At 37.8% G+C, this 21,019-nt stretch overlaps 1 protein-coding gene across 1 annotated transcript in view; it reads right to left on the bottom strand.

The window, feature by feature from the left end:
- Positions 1-21,019, bottom strand: part of snx29 (sorting nexin 29) — a 145,430-nt gene that overhangs the window by 21,763 nt on the left and 102,648 nt on the right. Inside the window, exon 19 of the mRNA XM_065242487.1 lies at positions 3,130-3,270. Within this exon, the coding sequence (XP_065098559.1) occupies positions 3,130-3,270 (141 nt within the window). The remainder of the gene's footprint in view (positions 1-3,129; positions 3,271-21,019) is intronic.

Below are 21,019 nucleotides of genomic sequence, written 5' to 3'. Positions count from 1 at the left end.
CAATTCTACTCTCTAGGTACTCAACATGAGATCAGCAGAAGCACTATAGGGCGGTTTCCCGGACAGGGATTAGACTAATCCTAGACTAAAATAAATGTAAGAGCTATTCAAACTGAAAACAACTTGCACTGACATTTACAAGTAATGTTTTTATTAAGGCACTAGTTATATTTCCTAATAAAACTAAGGTCTAGTCCTGGCATAAACTAATCCCTGTCCGGGAAACCACCCCTAAACCACACTGCAGATTAAGGGACATATTTACTAAACGGGGCAAATTAGCACAAGAAAAACGTTGATGGGAGTGGTAATATCTGCGGGTTATTTACTTAAAAGGCACAAATGAAATAACACAGGCGCAACAACTGATTTCCATAATGACCAACGCGATCTACTAAGAGCAGCGCAAATGTGTTCAGGGGCCCCAAATAAGCAGAGCCGATGGTCCTCAGGTGCGAGTGATCTATCAACGCCTGATGCGCTTGGGTTCAGCACCATGGATAGCACAGCTAAAAATTCGGGGTGTGAAATCCGAGCTAACAAAGCCATAGAAAACTGTAAAGAACTGGAGGACAAAAAAATAAGTTTTGAAACATTTGGTATTGTGTGACTTCTCCAAGTGACTCCTCTTTTAGGGGCTGTCCACACGGAGACGCGTATCACTGTATACGTATAAATTTGTTATCGTATTGGCGTTTCATCCACACGGATCCGGCGTTTTGGGAGAATGAATCCGCTATTTTTTGAAACCGGGTCCTAAAGTGGATAAATCTGAAACCGACACCCTTGCGGTTTCGTCTGTACAGCCAATCCGTATATTTTGTGAAGCGAAAACGTCATCACATCACGTGTCGGAAGCGCCACACGTAACAGCAACAACAATAACGGCAGATTACGTGATTGTGTTCGTGCTACAGAAGCTATTAAAGCCTACTAGCTTTATTACAGCAAAATCTATTGCTTCTATGCAATTGTGGTGACCAACAAGCGATAATGGACAACACCATACGTTGGCTATGAGCATGCTCAAAGTCTTCTTCTGCGTGTATAGTGTATATCTGTGGCAGAATTACAGCGCCCCATACTGGTCCGGCATATATACTACACCGCTTTCAGTCGGTTTCAGTGGTTTCGTGTTTACGGATTATTTTTTTAGAACAAGGAAAAAAATGATCGGATAGGGAATGCACCGGCTTCGTGTGGATATAGCCTTATTTCTCCAGCAAATAAAAAATAACATGGCTTGGCAAACAATATTTTTTAATGATACGTTCCTCTGGCATTCCAAATAAACTGTTATGTGTTGAAAAAATCCTCTGCCTTGTACCACACGCTCTCTGATCTCTGCTATGCCTCCTCCTATCTGCAACAATTGCAGACATTTCAAGCGCAAAATTATTTAAGACATGCTTTATTTCCGCATTAAATAATAATTAGTAAATCGTGTTGTGTGAATCATTTAAATAATCTCCTCCCATAAATTTTGTGTCTAAAAGGTAAACTCCTAGAAATGCATATGCAATAAGTTCAGTCGCAAAAATAACTAGACAACACCTTTTCAACGCTTATTATTCATTAATAATAATGCGTCTTCTTTAAAGTAAATCCCAACAGTCACTATTTAATGCCAAAAATATGGTTTGCGCTAGCACAAGATGTTAGTAAATCTGGCCCTAAATGTTTTTTATCTCTACATGAGACTACATGAGAGAGTGGTTCGATATAGCGGTAAGAGGTCGTCGAATCAGCACAATAATAAAACAACAGATCAAACACTTTCCAGAGAGATCAGTATAGTCTTATGGTCAAGAAGAATAAGAAACTTCAGGTAAGACAAAAAACTCCCGCAGTGTATTCTCCTAATTGACCGTTCCTCAGCTGTTTTCAACTCCTTGATGTTGAAAACCATGTGCGATGTCTGTTTTTGAAGTTGAGACGAACTACTGGCTGTGATACTCTAAACCTAATATGCTTAGAGCATCTACAAAGCATGCTGTCTTCACGGCAGACCTGGGGTTGATTGACTCTTTTGATTGGCTGTCCTTAAGGCGGGAGGCAGGATGGCAATGTCTGTCTAGGTCCAGGTAAATCAGGTCTGCCTTTCACGCTCTAAAAAGTCTACCTTTGAAGGGTTGCTCAGGGGCCACTGGCTCTGGCTGGCATACTCTCATAATCACAGACAGGAAGAGGTAGCACTGCCACAAACCAATTTTCTGGCCCTGGGTGAACAGAGGCAAAGAGGAGGAAAATGAAAGGACAGGTGGGCATCAAGAGTCCTGTGAGAGTGGACCATCATATTAGCACATACAGGGCTGCCCCGCTGATGATACTGATGGGCACAGGGGCAGAACAGAACTACGTGAAACGGTACCATAGCAAAGGCATTGGGGTACTAATACACACCACTCAGCAGTCTCAGAGCGCATCAGCCTCAGGTGGGAAATCTGTCGATAACATTGCAGTAAAAATCTCTGAGTGGAAAGATTGGTTGTGATTGGTATTGGACTGTAGATAAGAAAATTGCTTCCAAAGCTCCACATATCAATGCATATTCGTGTGATGTAGTTCTGCAGGTCAGGAAACTGTTATGGGAAATTTTAAGGATGAATTTGAGTGCTCTCTTCAGAAAATGTCAAAGCAGCAGCTATTAAGCTACTTTAAATTCGTAGTTCCAACATGACAATTTCTCAAAATCCTCTGAAGGTCATTTTCAAAGTAGCAATTGATCTAAAAAGGCCTTTTGTGAACATATCAGCCATTATTTTGCCATTTTGTTCTCCTGTATCTCTCTGAGATCAATCCCTAACTATTTTACAAGTTGGCTATTTTGTATAAATTCATAAGATTGCATGCAAACAATTTTTACAAATCAACTTTTGCCCCAGTGATGTTGGGTTTAGGGGTGGTGCTTCTTGTATTTTCTCTCTATTGAATGTTTTGTCTGATTCACTTTGTACGAGTGATTCACTACCTCGTGAAAAAAGTTACATTTTCCCACGGAATTGGGTTGGTTTCTTAAATGAACACCGCTAAATTGACTGGATATTGAATTCAGATGCCAACAGAAGGTTGAGGTATTAGATGCAGAAAGAGAAACCTTCCATTACATAGATAAACAGCTGTACATACCTTGTTGCCGATGGCTTTTTTAGGTGGGAAATTGAAGTTGTCGACCTGTGGGAATTGCGACCGCAGGTGATTGTGCAGTACCCTGAACTCAGCATAGCGCCGATACACATTCCACTCATTGTCCAAGATCCTAATGTATACCTGAAACAACAGAAAGCATCTGTGAGTTATGTGCATCTGTGTAAGTTTTGCCCTTGTTGGACCCAATAATGTTCACACGTGTTATATATTTGAAGATTAAAGTAAGTTACTTATAACGGCTCACTGTAGCTCAATTGCAAGACCATTGCATTAGCAGTGCAAAAATAATAGGTTTAATATAATGTTTACCTTTCAATGCATTGTAAGTTCTGTCTGCCAAAAGCATTAATGTAAATCCCACAGTTGAATATACATGAGAAACAGTACGGAAAACGCATTATGTAAAGGGTAATACAGAATTGTTTTATGTATTATTTATATGTTTTGTTTTTTGTTTTAAATTAATTTGGTTGTTTTATTTCAATTTTACTTTTCACTGCAAGAGTTTCAGCAAATTCAGCTTTTTTATATTTTGAACTGATATTATTTAAATACATTTTACACCATAAACTTTCCTAAGGCTGTCTAATAGGCTTTTTATGTACAGAAGGGGTGCATGGGGAAAAACAAATGTGAAATTAGTTTTAACACGGACCATTTACATTTACAGGGTTGAGCGTTTTGTTTTTCTCAAATTGTTTTCACGCTGCCAAAAGTTGGTTAGGCTAGGTTTCTAGGTTGTGTGTGTAAGATACCAAATCCAATGCTATGTCATATTAATCAGTGTCTTCATGACTAAAACAAAACATCATTTTGAAATATGTCTGCAGCTTTTAACAACCTTTTTGGTAGGCTTGAAAATATTTTTACCCAGCGGGGTTAGTTGTAACGCTATGTTACAACTAACCCCTCAGCAATAACAATATGAAAACTGCTAGCCTAATTCTTGCCTTTGTTTTAAATAGGCTACACACTAATGATTGCCAAAAAATGTGCCTGTCTTATCAAAAATTTATTTTTGTTTATATCTTTAATATTGATTAAATAAGGTCACGTCAAAGATTGAAATCATAATGAAATGAATGGCTAAAATCAGACTTTGATGCTCATTATCTCAGATTTTGATTTTGAAACTGTAGTATGGTTTTTACAGACTGGGTCATTTATAAAAAAAATGTTTTGTCATAATTGTGCTGCTTTTTCTCACATATTTAGACATTTATAATTGAACTATTGTTAGAAAAGGGCTGGATGAATGAATACACTGTGGATACCTGTCTATTATAGACAGATATATAAACAATATCCACTTCAAGTAAATAGACAAAATAGTATTGAAACATTTGCCTGCAAACTTAATTTTAAGCCAGTGTTACAACTAACCCCCTGCTTGTTACAATTAACCCCATCTATGGGGTGAGTTGTAACGTTTGCACTTTTGTCATGTTGTTTAATTGTCCAATAATGGTAAGCAATAGAAACAAACTGCAATCATTTGTGGCAGAGATGTGTGTGTTGCTTGGGTAAAAATATAATTAATCAAACTAAAAAAATATCAAAAAATCATGATTGAGACAAAACCAAAAAGCGTTTGTGCACGCAAATGTTGTGCCCGCTAACCCCTACTGTACATTTATGTTGTAATTTTAATATTCTGTTGTTTTGTTAAAGGGATAGTTTGCTCAAAAACAGAAGCTTTGTCATATTGAATTAAAACAACAAAAACCCTAACGTCATTTTAACCCCCCAAAAAATATTTCTTTGTTCTTTAGAACCCAAACACAGGGTTTTCAGATTACTATGGGAGTGAATGGTGACCGAGATAAGTCAAAGCTTTTATCAAATAATGGATTATATTTTAGTAGGGATGCACCGAATCCAGGATTCGGCCGAATACTGGGCTTTTTGACGAGGTTCGAGTTCAGCCGAATCTTAGATTTTTTTTCCACCGAACCGAACCCTAAGCGGCCGTTGATTACACACATCAGGTGCTGACGTGGAGATAAGTGTTTTTTTTCAGTGAGCTTTAGGGGCATTTCGTGGACGCACCTGAAAAAACTAGCGCATCGCACCGCATCCTTTCATTGTGCTTTGCAGTCGGGCTATCAAAATGCATCCCCGCCCTGCCCTTCGGGCTATCTTGACTTATAGGGAGGAAAAAATATATTTAAATGCTTATGTATTCTCACACAGATTTGAATGGGTAATTGTGGTGCATGAAATTCAGGCATTGGGTATTTAAATTGCGTTTGAGCGCGCGCTCGAGTTTTACTTTCACTTTCGCGATCGGGCGAAGCCGCAGTACAGGAAGCAATCCGTACTGATTTGTCATGGATTTTTGTGCAAATCCTCCAACTTCATCCTGTCAGTCATTACTATCCTCACGTAAGAAAATTAAATCTCTTGCAGCAAGCTTTAAAGTGATATAGATTGTACGGGCAGTGAAGAGAGTGACTCTGTGCAGAATCGCTCTTAAAGTGACAGTAGCCCCTGTTTTTCTGATCGAAAAAATTATCCAATCTCTAACTGGATGATCCAAACTGTGAGTTCTGTGACCCACTGAACCACTTTTTAAATGGTGAGTATATCTGGTGTGTGGATGAGCAGGAAAAGTTGGTTTACATGGAAATCCATTTTTTTTGTTTGTTAAAAAAACAACAGCATCAAAACAATAACAAGAATAGCAGATTAAACATTGTGGTTAGAGGCCCTATTGGCTTTGTATTGGCAAAATTTCGGGCTTCCAAAAACTGAAGAGTGCCTGCCCAAAAGGCTACCAGGGATTTTGAAATTTTGTGAGCCCTGTAATGGAATAAGGATACGAGTAGGATTCAGTATTCGGTTTCGGATTCGGCCGAATCTTAAACAATGTATTCGGTATTCGGCCGAAGCCAAAAAATCTGGATTCGGTGCATCCCTATATTTTAGTGGGATTGTCACTTAACCCTTTTGTATGCCTTCAGTATACTTAAATACACAGCACAGGTCGAGTAGAGTTACTTGTTTAACACTTTTGTGTCTTTCTGAAGCTTGAACAGGTGGTCACCATCCACTCCCATATTAACCAGAAAACCCAGAACAACACTTCTTCATTTGGGTTGTAAAAAACAAAGAAAGACAATTGGGGTTCAAATCAAATGAGGGTAAGTAAATACTCTCTTTTATAATACAAACACTTATTACAGGGGCAAATAAAGAAGGAGATGTGAGGGACTACAGTATTTTCAGAGCAGGACAGAGGAGCCCAGACATAAATTTCCAGAACAATACCCTTGATCACAGCGAAACAGCACACTTAAGTCTCCTAAACCGGCAGCAGTGAGTCCACTGGGATGCAGAGCAGAGTGTGTGTATGTCTGGCTTTAGTAACAGGATCTCATGAGAGGTTAAACTCTGACAGTGTGTTATTACCTGTGAGGCCACGCTGACAGTGTAAAACTCTGGTGTCAGTGCGTAAGTGCAATCACCAAAATAACTCAAACAGCCTTGAAAACTTTTGCACTTTATGTTTGTTCACAGTGGTGTTACAGAGCCTGCTGACATTTCTAAAATGAGAAGATTATGTGTGAACAAAAGTGTCTATGAAGGATTAAAGAGGCTGATGAATAACATCTATCAGCTCTGTGATCCAAATCACTAACTAAAGGGCATCTATAAGTGCTAGGAAAACAGATGTGGACATGATAATGCCTATACTGATCGCACCTAATGTAAAAGATTCAACAATAAAAACTTCATCGGCAAGTACTGTATGCTTGACTTGACTGCTGATCAATGGGCTCGTGTTGGCATGAGTAGGGCTCGGTAGCTGAAAACAAAAGGAAGCAGAATACCAAATAAGAATTAGTCACAACCAGCAGGCCATTACCGTTTTACTCGTAACCATTATCTTTAATAGGTTTCAGCTCAATTTCAGTTTAGCCTGGATTGGTGCAATCATGAATATAGGATGTCGAAGCTTTATTAGGTTTAATACAATTCTCCTTACAAATCAGCTTGATAGTAACTGCTTCATACAAATCTTATTTATGATTAAACCTTGAAATTCTCTAAACATATTAATCCGGGAGATGTTTCACAGAAACTGACACAATCATATTAAGACACAGGATGATGAACATCCTCACTAACCATGCACACAAACACACAAGAGAGGTTTTACGGCCTTAACTACAGGAAATCAAAATGACAAACTGACGAAGTATTAAAGCTATCATAATCCCATAGAGGCGCTTTCATTAGCATACATATTTATGGCAACAAATCATCCTCTAAAGAGCAATCACATCCTCCTGAATAATCGCAAATTAATTCTTCAAAAAGGAAATTCACTCAGCTCTCCGTGAAAAGCAAAGTCTTTCTTGACAAAAATGAAATCATTCCTCAAATAAAATAAAATTTCATGGCTGATTCAATTTCAGAATTGGGCCAGACAAGCAAAACATCCAAACAGCATTAAAGTGGCAACAATCTTTAATCACTTTTCATCACCTCATTCTGCCTACTAATCCAAAAATGACAAACTAAATTAATTTTTATATCTGAAAAATATGTCAATAATGCTTGCAAGTGCAAAACTACTACTATGGTGTTTACAGTAAGCAGTTCAAGTGCCATACAGCGAGTAAAAAAAGTATTAGACACAAAAGATCTTAGTCAGTTGTCTTATCTGATCGACTGGACACTTAATGTTAACCCACCAAAATCCGGTCCAAATGTAGCAATTGGGGAGGGGACTGGAATGCTTTGTTGTACGCTGTTCACTACAGGATAGTCATGGAATTTTTTGCTCATTTTGGCATGGCATTCTCTCGGATCTCCGCATTTCTTTTCTGAGGCATTCTCACGGATTGGTTACTCAACTGCTTTTTCCTATTTTCAAACCTTTGACGCTTCGGTTTAGGGTTAGATTTGGCGTTAGTATATCACTTTAAGTATTGGTTTATATTACATTTTCTGATGCATTCTTTTATATTTTCTAAACTTTAAACCATTGTCGCCTGGCGTTGCGGTTAGAGTTGGGTTTGGGTAGGGATGTCATTTTATGTAAATCTAACCCTAAACCGAAGCGACAATGGTAACAAATTAGGACAAAACAGTTGAGTAACCAATCCGTGAGAATGCCACGGAAAAGAAAGTCTGTGGCAGGGCCATGGAAAATGTGGAGATCCTTGAGAATGCCATGGAAAAATGAGCAAAAAATTCTGTGACTATGCCATGGAAATTCGTGAGATCAGGTTGATCTGATTTGATCCAGAAACATTTTTAGTCATGCTGATTAAGTCTCCTCACATCCTAATAGCAATCACTCTATTAAACTGTTATAAATTAATTTGTATAAATATGTCCTCTGTGAAAGGCATGGGCCAAAAAATGTTGAACAAATCATTGTACTCGGACCGAATGCAATAATTGGACGCATGCAATTTTTGCTCCCCTTCTGTAAACGTGCTTTGCATGCCACTGTGCACCCTGTTCACGCACACATCATACGTCAATTATGTAGCTTGCTTATGCAGTTTGTGTAACGTTACCTTTACGAATAAGCGTAACAATATTTATGTTTTCAAAATTACAAGCGAACTACTATGTCTACACAACCGAAAACATGTTCTATCTAATTCTGATTTAAAACTGTTGTTTATGTTCGTTATGTTGGTAATGTTATTCACTTTGTACTGCAAAGACATAAATGGGCTTCTGGTTTGTGTGTGTTCATGTGTTTTGGAGGAGGCGTGACTTTGGATGGCGATTTAAATGGAGTGTGGGATCGTGAATTAGTGCTAGTAGGCTAAAGTTAGCATTTTTTAAAATCAGATACTCTGCCCTTAATACTTATTTTACCCGCTGTATGTCATGTTATGCGGGGATGTTCTGTGTGGTTGTGAGTTAATTCATAAGTCTCTATGATATTCTGATCCCTATGGCTGGGGTTTCTCCTTTGATGTAAATCTATGGCATTTTTTTGCTGCCAGTTTTATCTTCACCCTTCCTAAACAAACTGCATGAATAGACACACCATTCATGTCTGTATAAACTTCCTTCTACTTACAGTATGGTTAGGGGTGTATTCAAATGAAAAGTATGATTAATAGTATTCATTTTAATGTAAATACTGTATTAAGTACACTTAAATACTCCTAGAATAATCAGGTTCTTTCTCATAAACACCAAGAGAAGTCACAAGTTAATTTGAGCATTTTTGTAACATAAAAGGCAAATTACTGTAGGTAACACTGGTGTACCTTTGCAGTCCATAGTTTGTTCCACCGTGGACTGTATAAAAGTAAAGCCATTTATCTTTGGAAACGATGATGGAGGAAGAAAAGAGCAGTCGGTGTATGATTCATACTAAAAGCAAATGTCAGCCTGGAGGAGGATGCTAATATTTTGCCCCGACTATAAAGGCATTTACAATATCTCATTATATCCATATTGCGCGAGTAAGTGTTTTCACACAAAGATATCGTGAGATGCACGGTGAAGACATGGAGCGGAGATTTACAGTAGCACTCACACATGCGTAAACATCCGTCTCGGTTCCAGCTCAGAAGCCCCTACAACCGTATCTGTCGGTGTTGCAGACAGCATGCTGTCGGCCTGAATATGAAATGCGGGGTGTTAATGTAGGTTTGGCAGCGTGTCGAATTGGAGGTGCCCAGCTGTGGTAAAAGCTGTGGCTTGACCCCTTCCATTTCCGGTAAAATCATACAGAGGAGACGCCTCCTCATGTCAAAGAGAAAGCACGGGACACTTTTCTACCTACTGTACAGAGATTTCACATACACTCTACTGAGGTATACAGTTTAACTGCAGTTGTCAGAGTGCAAAAGTCTCCTCCCGCTCTGGGTTCCCTGGAGAGATTTGTCTTTTAGATAATCCTAAAACTGAGTGCCTTATTCTCATTTGCCCAAATAGGTGTATTTTGTATTCTTATGCAAACTCCCCGCTGGGTTCATTTCTTGCTCATTGTCATCAACAAGCTTCAATCTTGTGGTTTTAGATGCTACTGGCCTGTGGAATAAAACAGAAAAGCTTTGTATTCCCCTATCAAGATCCAGCCCGGGTTTTGCGGCTCTCAACTTTCATAAGTAATCCCACATCAAAGACCAAGAAGAAGTCCACTCATCTCCTTCAAATAATATCGAGTGCTTTCTCCTCACCACTGCTAATATACATACAGTCTTGTTCAAAATAATAGCAGTACAATGTGACTAACCAAAATAATCAAGGTTTTTAGTATATTTTTTATTGCTACGTGGCAAACAAGTTACCAGTAGGTTCAGTAGATTCTCAGAAAACAAATGAGACCCAGCATTCATGATATGCACGCTCTTAAGGCTGTGCAATTGGGCAATTAGTTGAAAGGGGTGTGTTCAAAAAAATAGCAGTGTCTACCTTTGACTGTACAAACTCAAAACTATTTTGTACAAACATTTTTTTTTCTGGGATTTAGCAATCCTGTGAATCACTAAACTAATATTATTTTGAACAAGACTGTAAGTAAAAACCATCACACACACACAAACAGACAAATGGACTACCAAAAACATGTGCAAATGTAAAATGTCCCATTGCTGTGAAGGACCCCTATAAACCCAAATGTTCATGAAATTAAAGAGACCGGATCTATTTATTTAAAGGAACACGCCCACATTTTGGGAAATTAGCTTATTCACCGTATCCCCCAGAGTTAGATAAGTCCATACATACCTCTCTCATCTCCGTGCGTGCTGTAACTCTGTCTGACGCAGCCCCCGCTAGCTTAGCTTAGCACAAAGACTGGAAATGCATGGCTCCAGCTAGCAAACTGCTCCCAAAAAGTGACAAAATAACGCGGACATTTTCCTATTTATGTGTTGTAATTTGTATAGTCACATCGTGTACAAATAACAAGCTCGTATGAGACACGGACATCTTTTAGTCGTATATTGCTGGGAACTATATATTCTCAGGCGCAGCGCTGCTGCTGGGGCGGAGTGATTTGCTCGCAGCACCTGAGTGAGAAGCCCCGTGGTGAGGAGCAGAGAGTTCGCTCAGAGTTGGAGTAACGGAGTTAGCGATTGCTAGGTAGTAAATTTATTACAATCATGGGTGTTTACTGTATTGTAAAGAGCTGCAACAATAAACAGGGGAGACCAGGTAATACCATGATGTTTCACAGAATTCCAACTAAAAACGCTGACCTGATGAAACAATGGCTGCTTGCTCTGGATATAGACCCACACACACCTGTAGCCACCATCAAGGGCTATCGTGTTTGCTCAGAGCATTTCAGAGAGGATGACTATTTTCATAAAATGGAATTTGCTACACGGACAATGAAACGTGTGCTGAAGGATACGGCCATCCCATCTATCGTACAGACAGGACAAAGTGGATCACCTGCGGCTACGGTAAGTGTCCCGTTATGTTCGATGACTAGTTTACTGTAGAGTGCCATTAGCTAGACGTAATATAACGTTAGTGACACTATTACATGAACAGGGTGGTCACTACTATTGCACTTCCCGGGCCCTATGTAATTTTAGTAATTATTATGTTGTCAAGAACGCGCTATATCGCCCGAGTAACAAACGAACGGTTTTTGAGGTAACTCAAAAAAATAACGGGTCTCACTCAGGTGCTGCGAGCAAATCACTCCGCCCCAGCAGCAGCGCTGCGCCTGAGAATATATAGTTCCCAGCAATGTACGACTAAAAGATGTCCGTGTCTCATACGAGCTTGTTATTTGTACACGATGTGACTATACAAATTACAACACATAAATAGGAAAATGTCCGCGTTATTTTGTCACTTTTTGGGAGCAGTTTGCTAGCTGGAGCCATGCATTTCCAGTCTTTGTGCTAAGCTAAGCTAGCGGGGGCTGCGTCAGACAGAGTTACAGCACGCACGGAGATGAGAGAGGTATGTATGGACTTATCTAACTCTGGGGGATACGGTGAATAAGCTAATTTCCCAAAATGTGGGCGTGTTCCTTTAAAGTCACAATGTGGTAAAAATCAAGTTTTTATTATCATTTATATGACTACAGGTATGTGATGTTTTTAATGTGCTTTGAAACAAACTATGTGCAAATTCATCATTCAACACCATTGCTGAGTATTTTCTCCAAAAAATTGGAGACCACATAGATTCGGCACTAAAACTACTGCAGCACTGCTGCTTCAGCTCTAATTCTCTGAATGCTGAAACCTGTTCAAATCATCGCAAAAAAGAAATGCGCAACTAACATACAGGTATGCTTAGTGAAACTGCCGAATATATATGTTTATATCTATGGTCTGAGCTGTTGTGATTGAGTAGAGGTGGGGAACAATTTGCATTTGGAACAGTGTCCGGGGAAACACATTACAAGAAACATGTATTACGTAATAATATAACTTTTTTCAATAGTAACGAGTAAAGTAACGCATTACTATATAATTGTACAAATTAATATTTGAGTTATTTTTCAGTTATTATTATTCAGTTTAATTAATTTGATTTAAAAAATGATGTACTGAATTTAACTGAACATAGTCACGTAGAATTACGCACTCTATGCGTGCACACTTAAGCTTTCCCTCCAGAAAAACGTGATAATACGATCGCATGATTTAATGCATAATCACCCAAAGTCCACCTATTTGTGCGGGGGACGCATTTTTTTCAAATACGGTGCACTTTCGCAGCCATAAATTGCAGATTTCTGTACGCAAAATATGCGGGGCTTGCATGATTTCATAATCCTCGCATTTTCCTAGCAAAAATCACATGTATCTCAGCAGAAAGTTGAAAAATTTTGCATTTACCTCACACAAGCGAAGCCATGTCCCCTGTTGCCATGGGAACGCTATGACGTGATGTGATTTTGTGACGTGAGCATCATTGAAAAGCTGCAACAGCTGAAAACAGTTTTTGCAAGTTCCCGCAGTTTTTGCAAGTTCCCGCAATTTCATCGCATAAAAATCCCTGCATTTTTAAAGAAAATGAGCCGCAAGATCAAGGATGTTTGCAGTACAATCACAAAAAAACTTTTCTGGAAAGACTGCCTAAGCGGTAAAAGTTTGAGTCAGAAACAGAGATGGCAGGTGAGAGCTTGAGATTTTTCCGATGGAAAATGCAATTTCTGAATGCAGAACTTCTCAGTCATAAAAAAAACTCCAAGGCCTGAAAGAGATCAAGCCTAAGCCATGTAAGAAAAAGTAATGCAAAAGTAACTTTGAAGTAACATAAGTATTACTTTCCATGAAAAGTAACCAAGTTACACAATTAGTTACTTTTTGGGGAGTAACTTAATATTGTAATACATTACTTTTAAAAGTAACTTTCCCCAACATTGTTCATAAACCTGCGTATGCTAAATGAGGAAAGGGTTTACAGTGACATTTAGGCTATTTTAAAACATGATTAAAACGTAATTACTGTCAAAGGAAAACCCTAAGCTATTATGATGCTCAAAGATGAATTTTAAGTGAAAAATGTTTAACTACAATGGAGACTTTAATGCTAAAAAGGATTTTCTCTCTAAATTACACCAAGTAGTATTTACAGTAGTAATATTATCCAAGCAGGATGTAGTATCTTAAACAACACCATTCACTAGCATCTAATTACATACTTTTGAGCACTGATTTTGGAAAATACAGTTATCATGCTGCACGGCTTTGCAATCTGACAACCACCCTCAAGTTCACTCCTCTCTCTGGTTCTACCGAGACACAACATTAGCCAAATTAGGCAGAAAATAAAACCATTTAAAAGACTGCAATGCCAATGCCATGATGTACTGTAAAAGAATGAAGCGAGGAAGAAAAGTAGAAGAGGGAGCAATAAGAACGAGTGACAAGAGAGTAATTCATTAGAAACATTCAGCCACAACATCTGTCACCTGTGGGCAGAGTGCAAGCAGGTGTGTATGCATGTGTCATGTTATAAGAGAAACCATTACCTTTTAAGTGAAAACTGTTATTTACTCTCCTTCAATCGATTCTAAACATGTGTGCTGTTATCTATATACATTATAAATAGTTTATATAATGAACACCAAAATTCGATAGTGTGTTCACACCAGATACGAATGAAGCAAAAAAATTGGGCTTTTTGCGCGTACTTGAATGCTTGAACATTTTGAGTTTACTTGTGACGTTTGCGCCATCCGGGTGTGAAATTAAGCCAAGAATATGCTCAACTTTCTGGCTTTAATCGTACAGCTCCGTATGTCCACATGCATTTTGTCCTCCATTGTTGTTTCGTATTTCTGCCTCCGCTCGCTACGTCGTAATTATGTCACAACTAGAACAAGCTCCTGATTGGTTAACATTGCGAGAATATCCGCCAAAGTTCATATTTTTAACTCTCATCCGAAAAGCCTCATTCGTGCCAATTGCGCCGCAAGATATCTACCGCGTCTTTGCACTGACCTACCATGTAAATCACTCGCGCTTAACGTTTTATTCGCGTCTGGTGTGAACGCACCATAAGTCATCATTGTAAGTAAGATCAACTAAATGATTAAACCTGATCTGTCATCTCCACAAATGACAAACGATCAACAACAAATGATGGCTGGATGCCCAAAACAGAATAAAATCAAAATCAAAAAGAAACAAATAATCCAGGCGTAGAGTTGGTGAGCCATACTCAGCCTGACCTCTCTGTCCAACATGCATCGATCTCATTTGGTGTAAGACTTCAGGCGTGATGCCCTCTAAAGTTTCGGCCACCGTGGGTCAAGACAAACAATGCAGTGTGAGATAGTGTGGGCTGGAGGCAGCGATGCAGGCAGGGGTGAAGACAGCAGCAGATGGGCCCATAAATACTGTTAGACTGGGTTACTGAGTTCGCACAGCAGTATGAGGGCAGTTATTGCTTGGGCTCTACTAAGATGGTTTATTGTAGAGATGTGATTGCAGGTGGATTTAAATGGAGAACTAAGGATAAAATAGAAAAATGGGAAATAATGTGAAATAAGAAATAGGGTTATATTACAATAACAAGCGAGTGCTCAAAAGGTGAACCACTTTTAAAGATCTAGATCTGCACTGAACATACAGATGAGACACAGTTTCTTTAGCAACCTTTTGAATCAATGCAACCAGAGCATTTCAAGTGGACTGTATGTACTGTATCGAATTTCATTTTTAAAGTCACAATGAAATGGAAGTAGCCATTATTTTATTTTCCTGTCGTGATGTATATACAAGTGAAACGGCTTCTGAAATGAGAAAAAAATAGGGCGGGGCTTAAATGTGTTCATTGGGAATTAATCGGATCGTTGGAAGTTGGGTCATGTTGCTATTTGGTAATTGCTGCTATCTTTTCCTGGGCCCCGCCCTCTTGCTATTCCTTGTGACAGGAAGTAAAGAAAGATAATTTCAAGGAGGGGAGAAGATTAGCGTTTTTAATTAAAGATTATGAGGGCACATGAATTTAAAAAAAATGAAGCTCACAGATAAGTCATTTGTAAAAAAAAAAAATCACAATATTCCAAAAAAAAAGGTTTTAATTTCAATTTAATTGTGACTATAAAGGGATTAAAATAAAAAAATATATGAAACTGAAGAACTAAGAAAGACATGGGGGTTCAATGTGAAACGATGCAATTAAGAATGACAACATTTTTTTTTGGGATGAACTTTAACCTCTTTAACCTCCTAAGCTGAATTTTTTTTTTTTTTCAGATTTCTACCAGTTATTTTGGGGTTAGGAAGAACCAATAAATATAACAACCAAATATTTTCTTAGAACATAAGGCAGTGTATGTGTAGCCTGGTCCAACCAGACTCTCGTACATTAATTTCATTTGTACAAAGAGTCTGGCCAAGCTCCATTGCAAAGCGTTACTTCCGTTAAGGAGGATCCTCTGTTGAAGTTTAAAACTATAGGATCTGCCCAGAGTCACTCAGGATCTGCCATAGGTGATCGCTAACGTGTGGTCGTGACGTATATCATGAGTAGTTGTAACGGGCCACCATTCGTCAAACTTTTATGACCCCCTCCCCCACCCGTTGACAGGTCGTGTTTTATGACCCCTTTGACAGGGGGGCGGGACCATCAATCAAAATCTGGACAAGCTGTCAACTTTAGACAGAAAGTATTTAATGGTTTTATTGCCGGTCATTTAGAGTGATTGTTTTTCCTGAGTGTGTTTTATGTCAAGCGTATGGTGTCATGTTTAATGACGGCTCGTGTTTCGACATTTTGCTGTTTATTGACATTTGATGTCAGATCTCAACCATCCTCCCTCCTTTGCTCGCCCCGTGCGCTTCTCAATACAGACTTTCACACCACGGGTGTGTTGTTGAATCTAAAGTTTTGCAACAGCATAAGTTTATTTAAAGGCAATCACTAATCATATATATATATATATATATATTAGATGTACCTGGCTATGCTTAAAGCCGATGTTTTCTATCGAGCTATAGTTTCTGATCAGACACAAAGTCTGAACTAAATAAAATTTTAAACGGTTCACGAAGTCCGGGAATCTTTTCATGACATGGTCTACAGTTAAACGCGTATTAAAGATCCAGCGGTGTCTGACAAAGCGTCGGGTGATTGTTCATATCTGTCATTTAAAATAAAGTTAATAAATGTAATTCTGTCCACTATGGCAAAATAGGAATTTATTTTAGATCTAGGGGAATCTTTAACCATGTCTCTGATTAAAACTTTTGATTGTAACATCACAAGTTATTTAATTAAATATTCCGTATACGGGTATAGTTTAAGCAATGACCTGAGCCATTACCTTCGGAGCCGTCAATACTACAATCTTTAGACGATAGTCTAAACTAAATAAATTTTTTAAATGGTTCAGGAATTCCGTGAATCTTTTCATAACCTGCACTATAGTTTCACGCGTATTAAAGATCCGGCGGTGTCTGACAAAGCGCCGGGTGAGCGTTCATATCTGCCATTTTAAAATAATGTTAATAAATGTAATTCTGTCCACTATGGCAAAATAGGATTTTATTTTAGATTTACGGGAAACTTTAACCAAGTCTCTGATTAAGACATGTGTATACGTGCACAGATGGTGACAGAGAAACTTATATATGACGTTAATAAACTTTTAAATGTTTTTAAGAAGTATTCACCCCATTTTGGGGTTTTATTTTTAATTAAAGGCTTCTTAAAACATGTGTGATTATGTGTATATTATACAAAGAGTCTTATATTGTCTGCTCTGACAAAAATAAAGTATTATTTAGATTTAGGTCAATTGACTGCGTGTATCTTATAAATACAACTTGATAATACGTTTGTTTTGTCAAGAGACTTTTTTTAAAGTCACGCAAGAATAAAATCTTTTAGTTGTAATGGTAAACATTAAATATACTATTATCTATTTAACTATAAGCTATATTTTTCTGATCAACCTCAAAGTTTTTGATGTTGAGCTTATGACCGTGTGTGATAGATATTTCACAGCAGGGTCGGTTTGTAATCTAGGTAGAGTCTTTTAAAACTGTAGTGGTAAAATGTAATATGGTAACTCTGTCAAAAAAAAAAGTAAAAGGTTTATTTTAGATCATAATCTATTTTATGGCAAACATTACTGTATCTAAAAGTTTTTAACAACACAATTTATTTAATGAAATACGCAGTATGTGTATAGCAATGAATTGTACCAAAACCCCCGTAGGTCGACATTTCTTTAGACTAAATCCTATTTATTTTAAACTATATAAAAGTTTAATCTTTTCAGACATAGTATTCTGATCACAACATTAGATCGCGCTCCGGCGTTTACAAACATACGCGGATGAATGTTCATATCCACCGTTAAGAAACTTTTAAACGATTAAAAACACTTTCATATCATCTTCTGGGTTTTGTTTTAAATTAATGATATCTTAAAACCAACTGGGAATATGTGTTTATTACACAATAAAATGTAATTATGGCCGCTCCGGTATAATAGGAGTTTTATTTTAGATTTGGGACTTTCTTTAACCAAGTCTCTGATTAAAACATGTGAATGCGTGCACCAAAGTTGTCAGATAACGTAGACTGATGCGCACATATATCTGGTGTTAAGAGCCTTTTAAACGTTTTAAGACATTTCACACCCTATTTTGAGTTTAATTCATTAATGTCATCTAATATCGAAGTGTGTACATGTCTATTTACGATAAATGTAACACGGTACGTATTGTCAAAATAAAAGGTTTCTTGAACATGTTATTCCAGTGTGTGGTTCTTGTCTTGCGAGTGTTCGACATATTTAGTGATGTGGAAAAAGTTTGTTGTTTGGACGAACAGTTTCAGTCTCTCTCTCTCTCTCTCTCTCTCTCTCTCTCTCTCTCTATCACCAGTCCGCTATCAACCAGCAGACAACCCCCCAGATGTCTGGACAGAGGGAGTGTTGGTAAAATAAAAGAAACTCAGCCCCCATTGACAAAAAGTAATAGTTTTATTTTAGATTTCAGGCTTCATTACTCAGATACAGATTAAAGCATGTTTATTTCTTATTCATAATTTAAAGAAACTTAGAAGTTTTAAGACATTTCATCACACATCCTATGATGACATAAACCCTTGTGTTAGCCCTTAGAGGACAACAAAACGGGTGCAAATATTATTTATCAACGTCTGATGTTGTTATAAACCAGGTTGTCACATACGTGACAACAATCATTGCTTTAAAGACAAAACATTTAACAAATTTGACATTTTGTTAAACATGGTTGTGCGTCCATAAACACAACAGCAGCTAGGACATGGCTCTACATAATATTAAAATCACGGGCTTACGTTAAATAGGTAAACCTTAATTTTTACTAAATAAAATAAAAATAAACTATTTGAACATCTTAACCGACATTAGGTTAGGTTTAAGATGAATCAGTGTCTATAGCTTTACGAATTACATCGTAAAACCCCCCAGAGGATATGGTATGTGTGTGTGTGTGTGTGCGCGTGTGTGTGTGTGCAATGGATGTTATCACGTGGTGCGGACCAAACGACCAACGCTGCGGGGGTTGTGAAGCGAAGAATGAGTTCTGAACACAGAACCTTTACCAAAAACGTAACACGGATTAACACATCACAGAACAATTTGAACAACCGTGTCGGATTCGTACACACCAGAGGTCTGTTTTATGTTTTGCAGAAACTGTGGAAACTTTTGATGCTGCCAAGGTGTCCGAGTTCGCAAACAAACTATCAAACGCAACGCGGCGGAAACAGTGGACACGAGCCTTTTGTTGCTGAGAAGGCGATTGAACTCAGAAACAAACAAGCAAGCAAAGTTGTCTACGAAACTACAGATTCTTGAAAAAGATGTCACAAAGATCATTCGAACGACTACGCAATGGCCAGATGGGGTATGTGTACGGGACCGACCTTTTTAAAGATATGCTTAAAAAGAACTACAAGCGCGAGATGTCCAATCTACTATGTACTGTGATATACAAAGAGGCCAATGTGTGCATGCCTCCAAACTATTGCGAATCTAACGCCGGTCGTGTAACCAGACTCAAGGAAAAACAGATGGTGTGAAAATTATAGATGGAACTCTTAATAACATGGTACAGGCCCAAGAGGAACCCCGTGTGATTATTAGAAAGGCCCTAGAGATATTTTATGAATGTGACGAGGCCGAGTTCTACATCATCAATATCATACTTATGTCGGCCTTTGTAATTGACGTATGCATTGATATCTTTGTAAAGAAACGAGAAATTAATGTGTGTGAAATCATAGAAAATGCCGTAGATTTCATGTTTGAAAAGGGTCTTGGATCATGCATGCACTATCTATGGTATCTAGATAATATCATAACGGTTAATGATGACTAAAAAACCAAACCTGTGATCCAGTGGTATATCTTACGCAAGTTTTACAGTTGTTTTTTAGTTTTACCAAAAGTTTCATTCTGTTTTATTTTTACTCAACATTATGATTGATAAACCATGTCCGTCAACAATTGTATACTTTAACAAAAACTACGTTCTAGTAGTTTCAATGTATGGTAACTGGTGGTTTTTCATCATTGATTTTGTATACTGCTTATGTTTTTGTATGTTTTGCTGTACCGGTTTCATAAAAACAAAATATACAAGGATTTTTTTTTGGTCTTAATGTCTGTTGCTACCATAAGATACAAACATTAGAACATTTAGACATCTTGTTCAGACAACGTGTGACATTGCTCATTCTTCATATGTTTTTACAACACCACACAGAGAAACGTGAAAGATTAATAGAAATTACATGTGACTACATCACATGTCTTTCAGAGGCGTAAAATAAAGTCACCAATGTTAGTATGGGATGCTAAAACAGCACAGGCACAAGCTGATCCTAATTTTGATACCTGACGTCTGTCACATAGTCAAAGCTCATATACTTCAGGTCTCTACGAATCCTGACAGAGTTTTAGTTTCATATACACAACACATCAAATGTAAACCACGGTAAACTAAATACATTTGACAGCAAAGATCTCTAATTTTCTGACAACCCCCAAAAAAGATGATGGGGTCATCATCAAACATCACTCACTTTTTAGGTAGCGAAAGGTTTTGTTTATTTTAGTTTAACTCGACACTGAAATTTTAGTTAAGCACACAGAAATGCACAGATTTTACGTATTAAGTATACATGTGTACATCACATTGCGATTTCAGTCTCAACTAGATCGATGATCTATCATTAGCTACAAATGTTGTTAGTATGCTTGCTCTGATTTCACAAAACATCCATATACATTCAAAACCTAGGGGTTCAACGCCTTAAAGTCATCAATTTTATTTAGTACACATCAACCACACCAAAATTTTTAGAATGTGCAAACTGTTTTACTTCGTTTTAAACATGTTTGTGCGGTTTCGGTCTAGATTTTATAGAAAACTTCAGAACATGACACAGTTTTAAC

This window comes from Paramisgurnus dabryanus, chromosome 1, assembly GCF_030506205.2.
Source record: "Paramisgurnus dabryanus chromosome 1, PD_genome_1.1, whole genome shotgun sequence".
Lineage (NCBI taxonomy): Eukaryota > Metazoa > Chordata > Actinopteri > Cypriniformes > Cobitidae > Paramisgurnus > Paramisgurnus dabryanus.
This window is presented reverse-complemented; position numbering and strand designations above follow the sequence as displayed.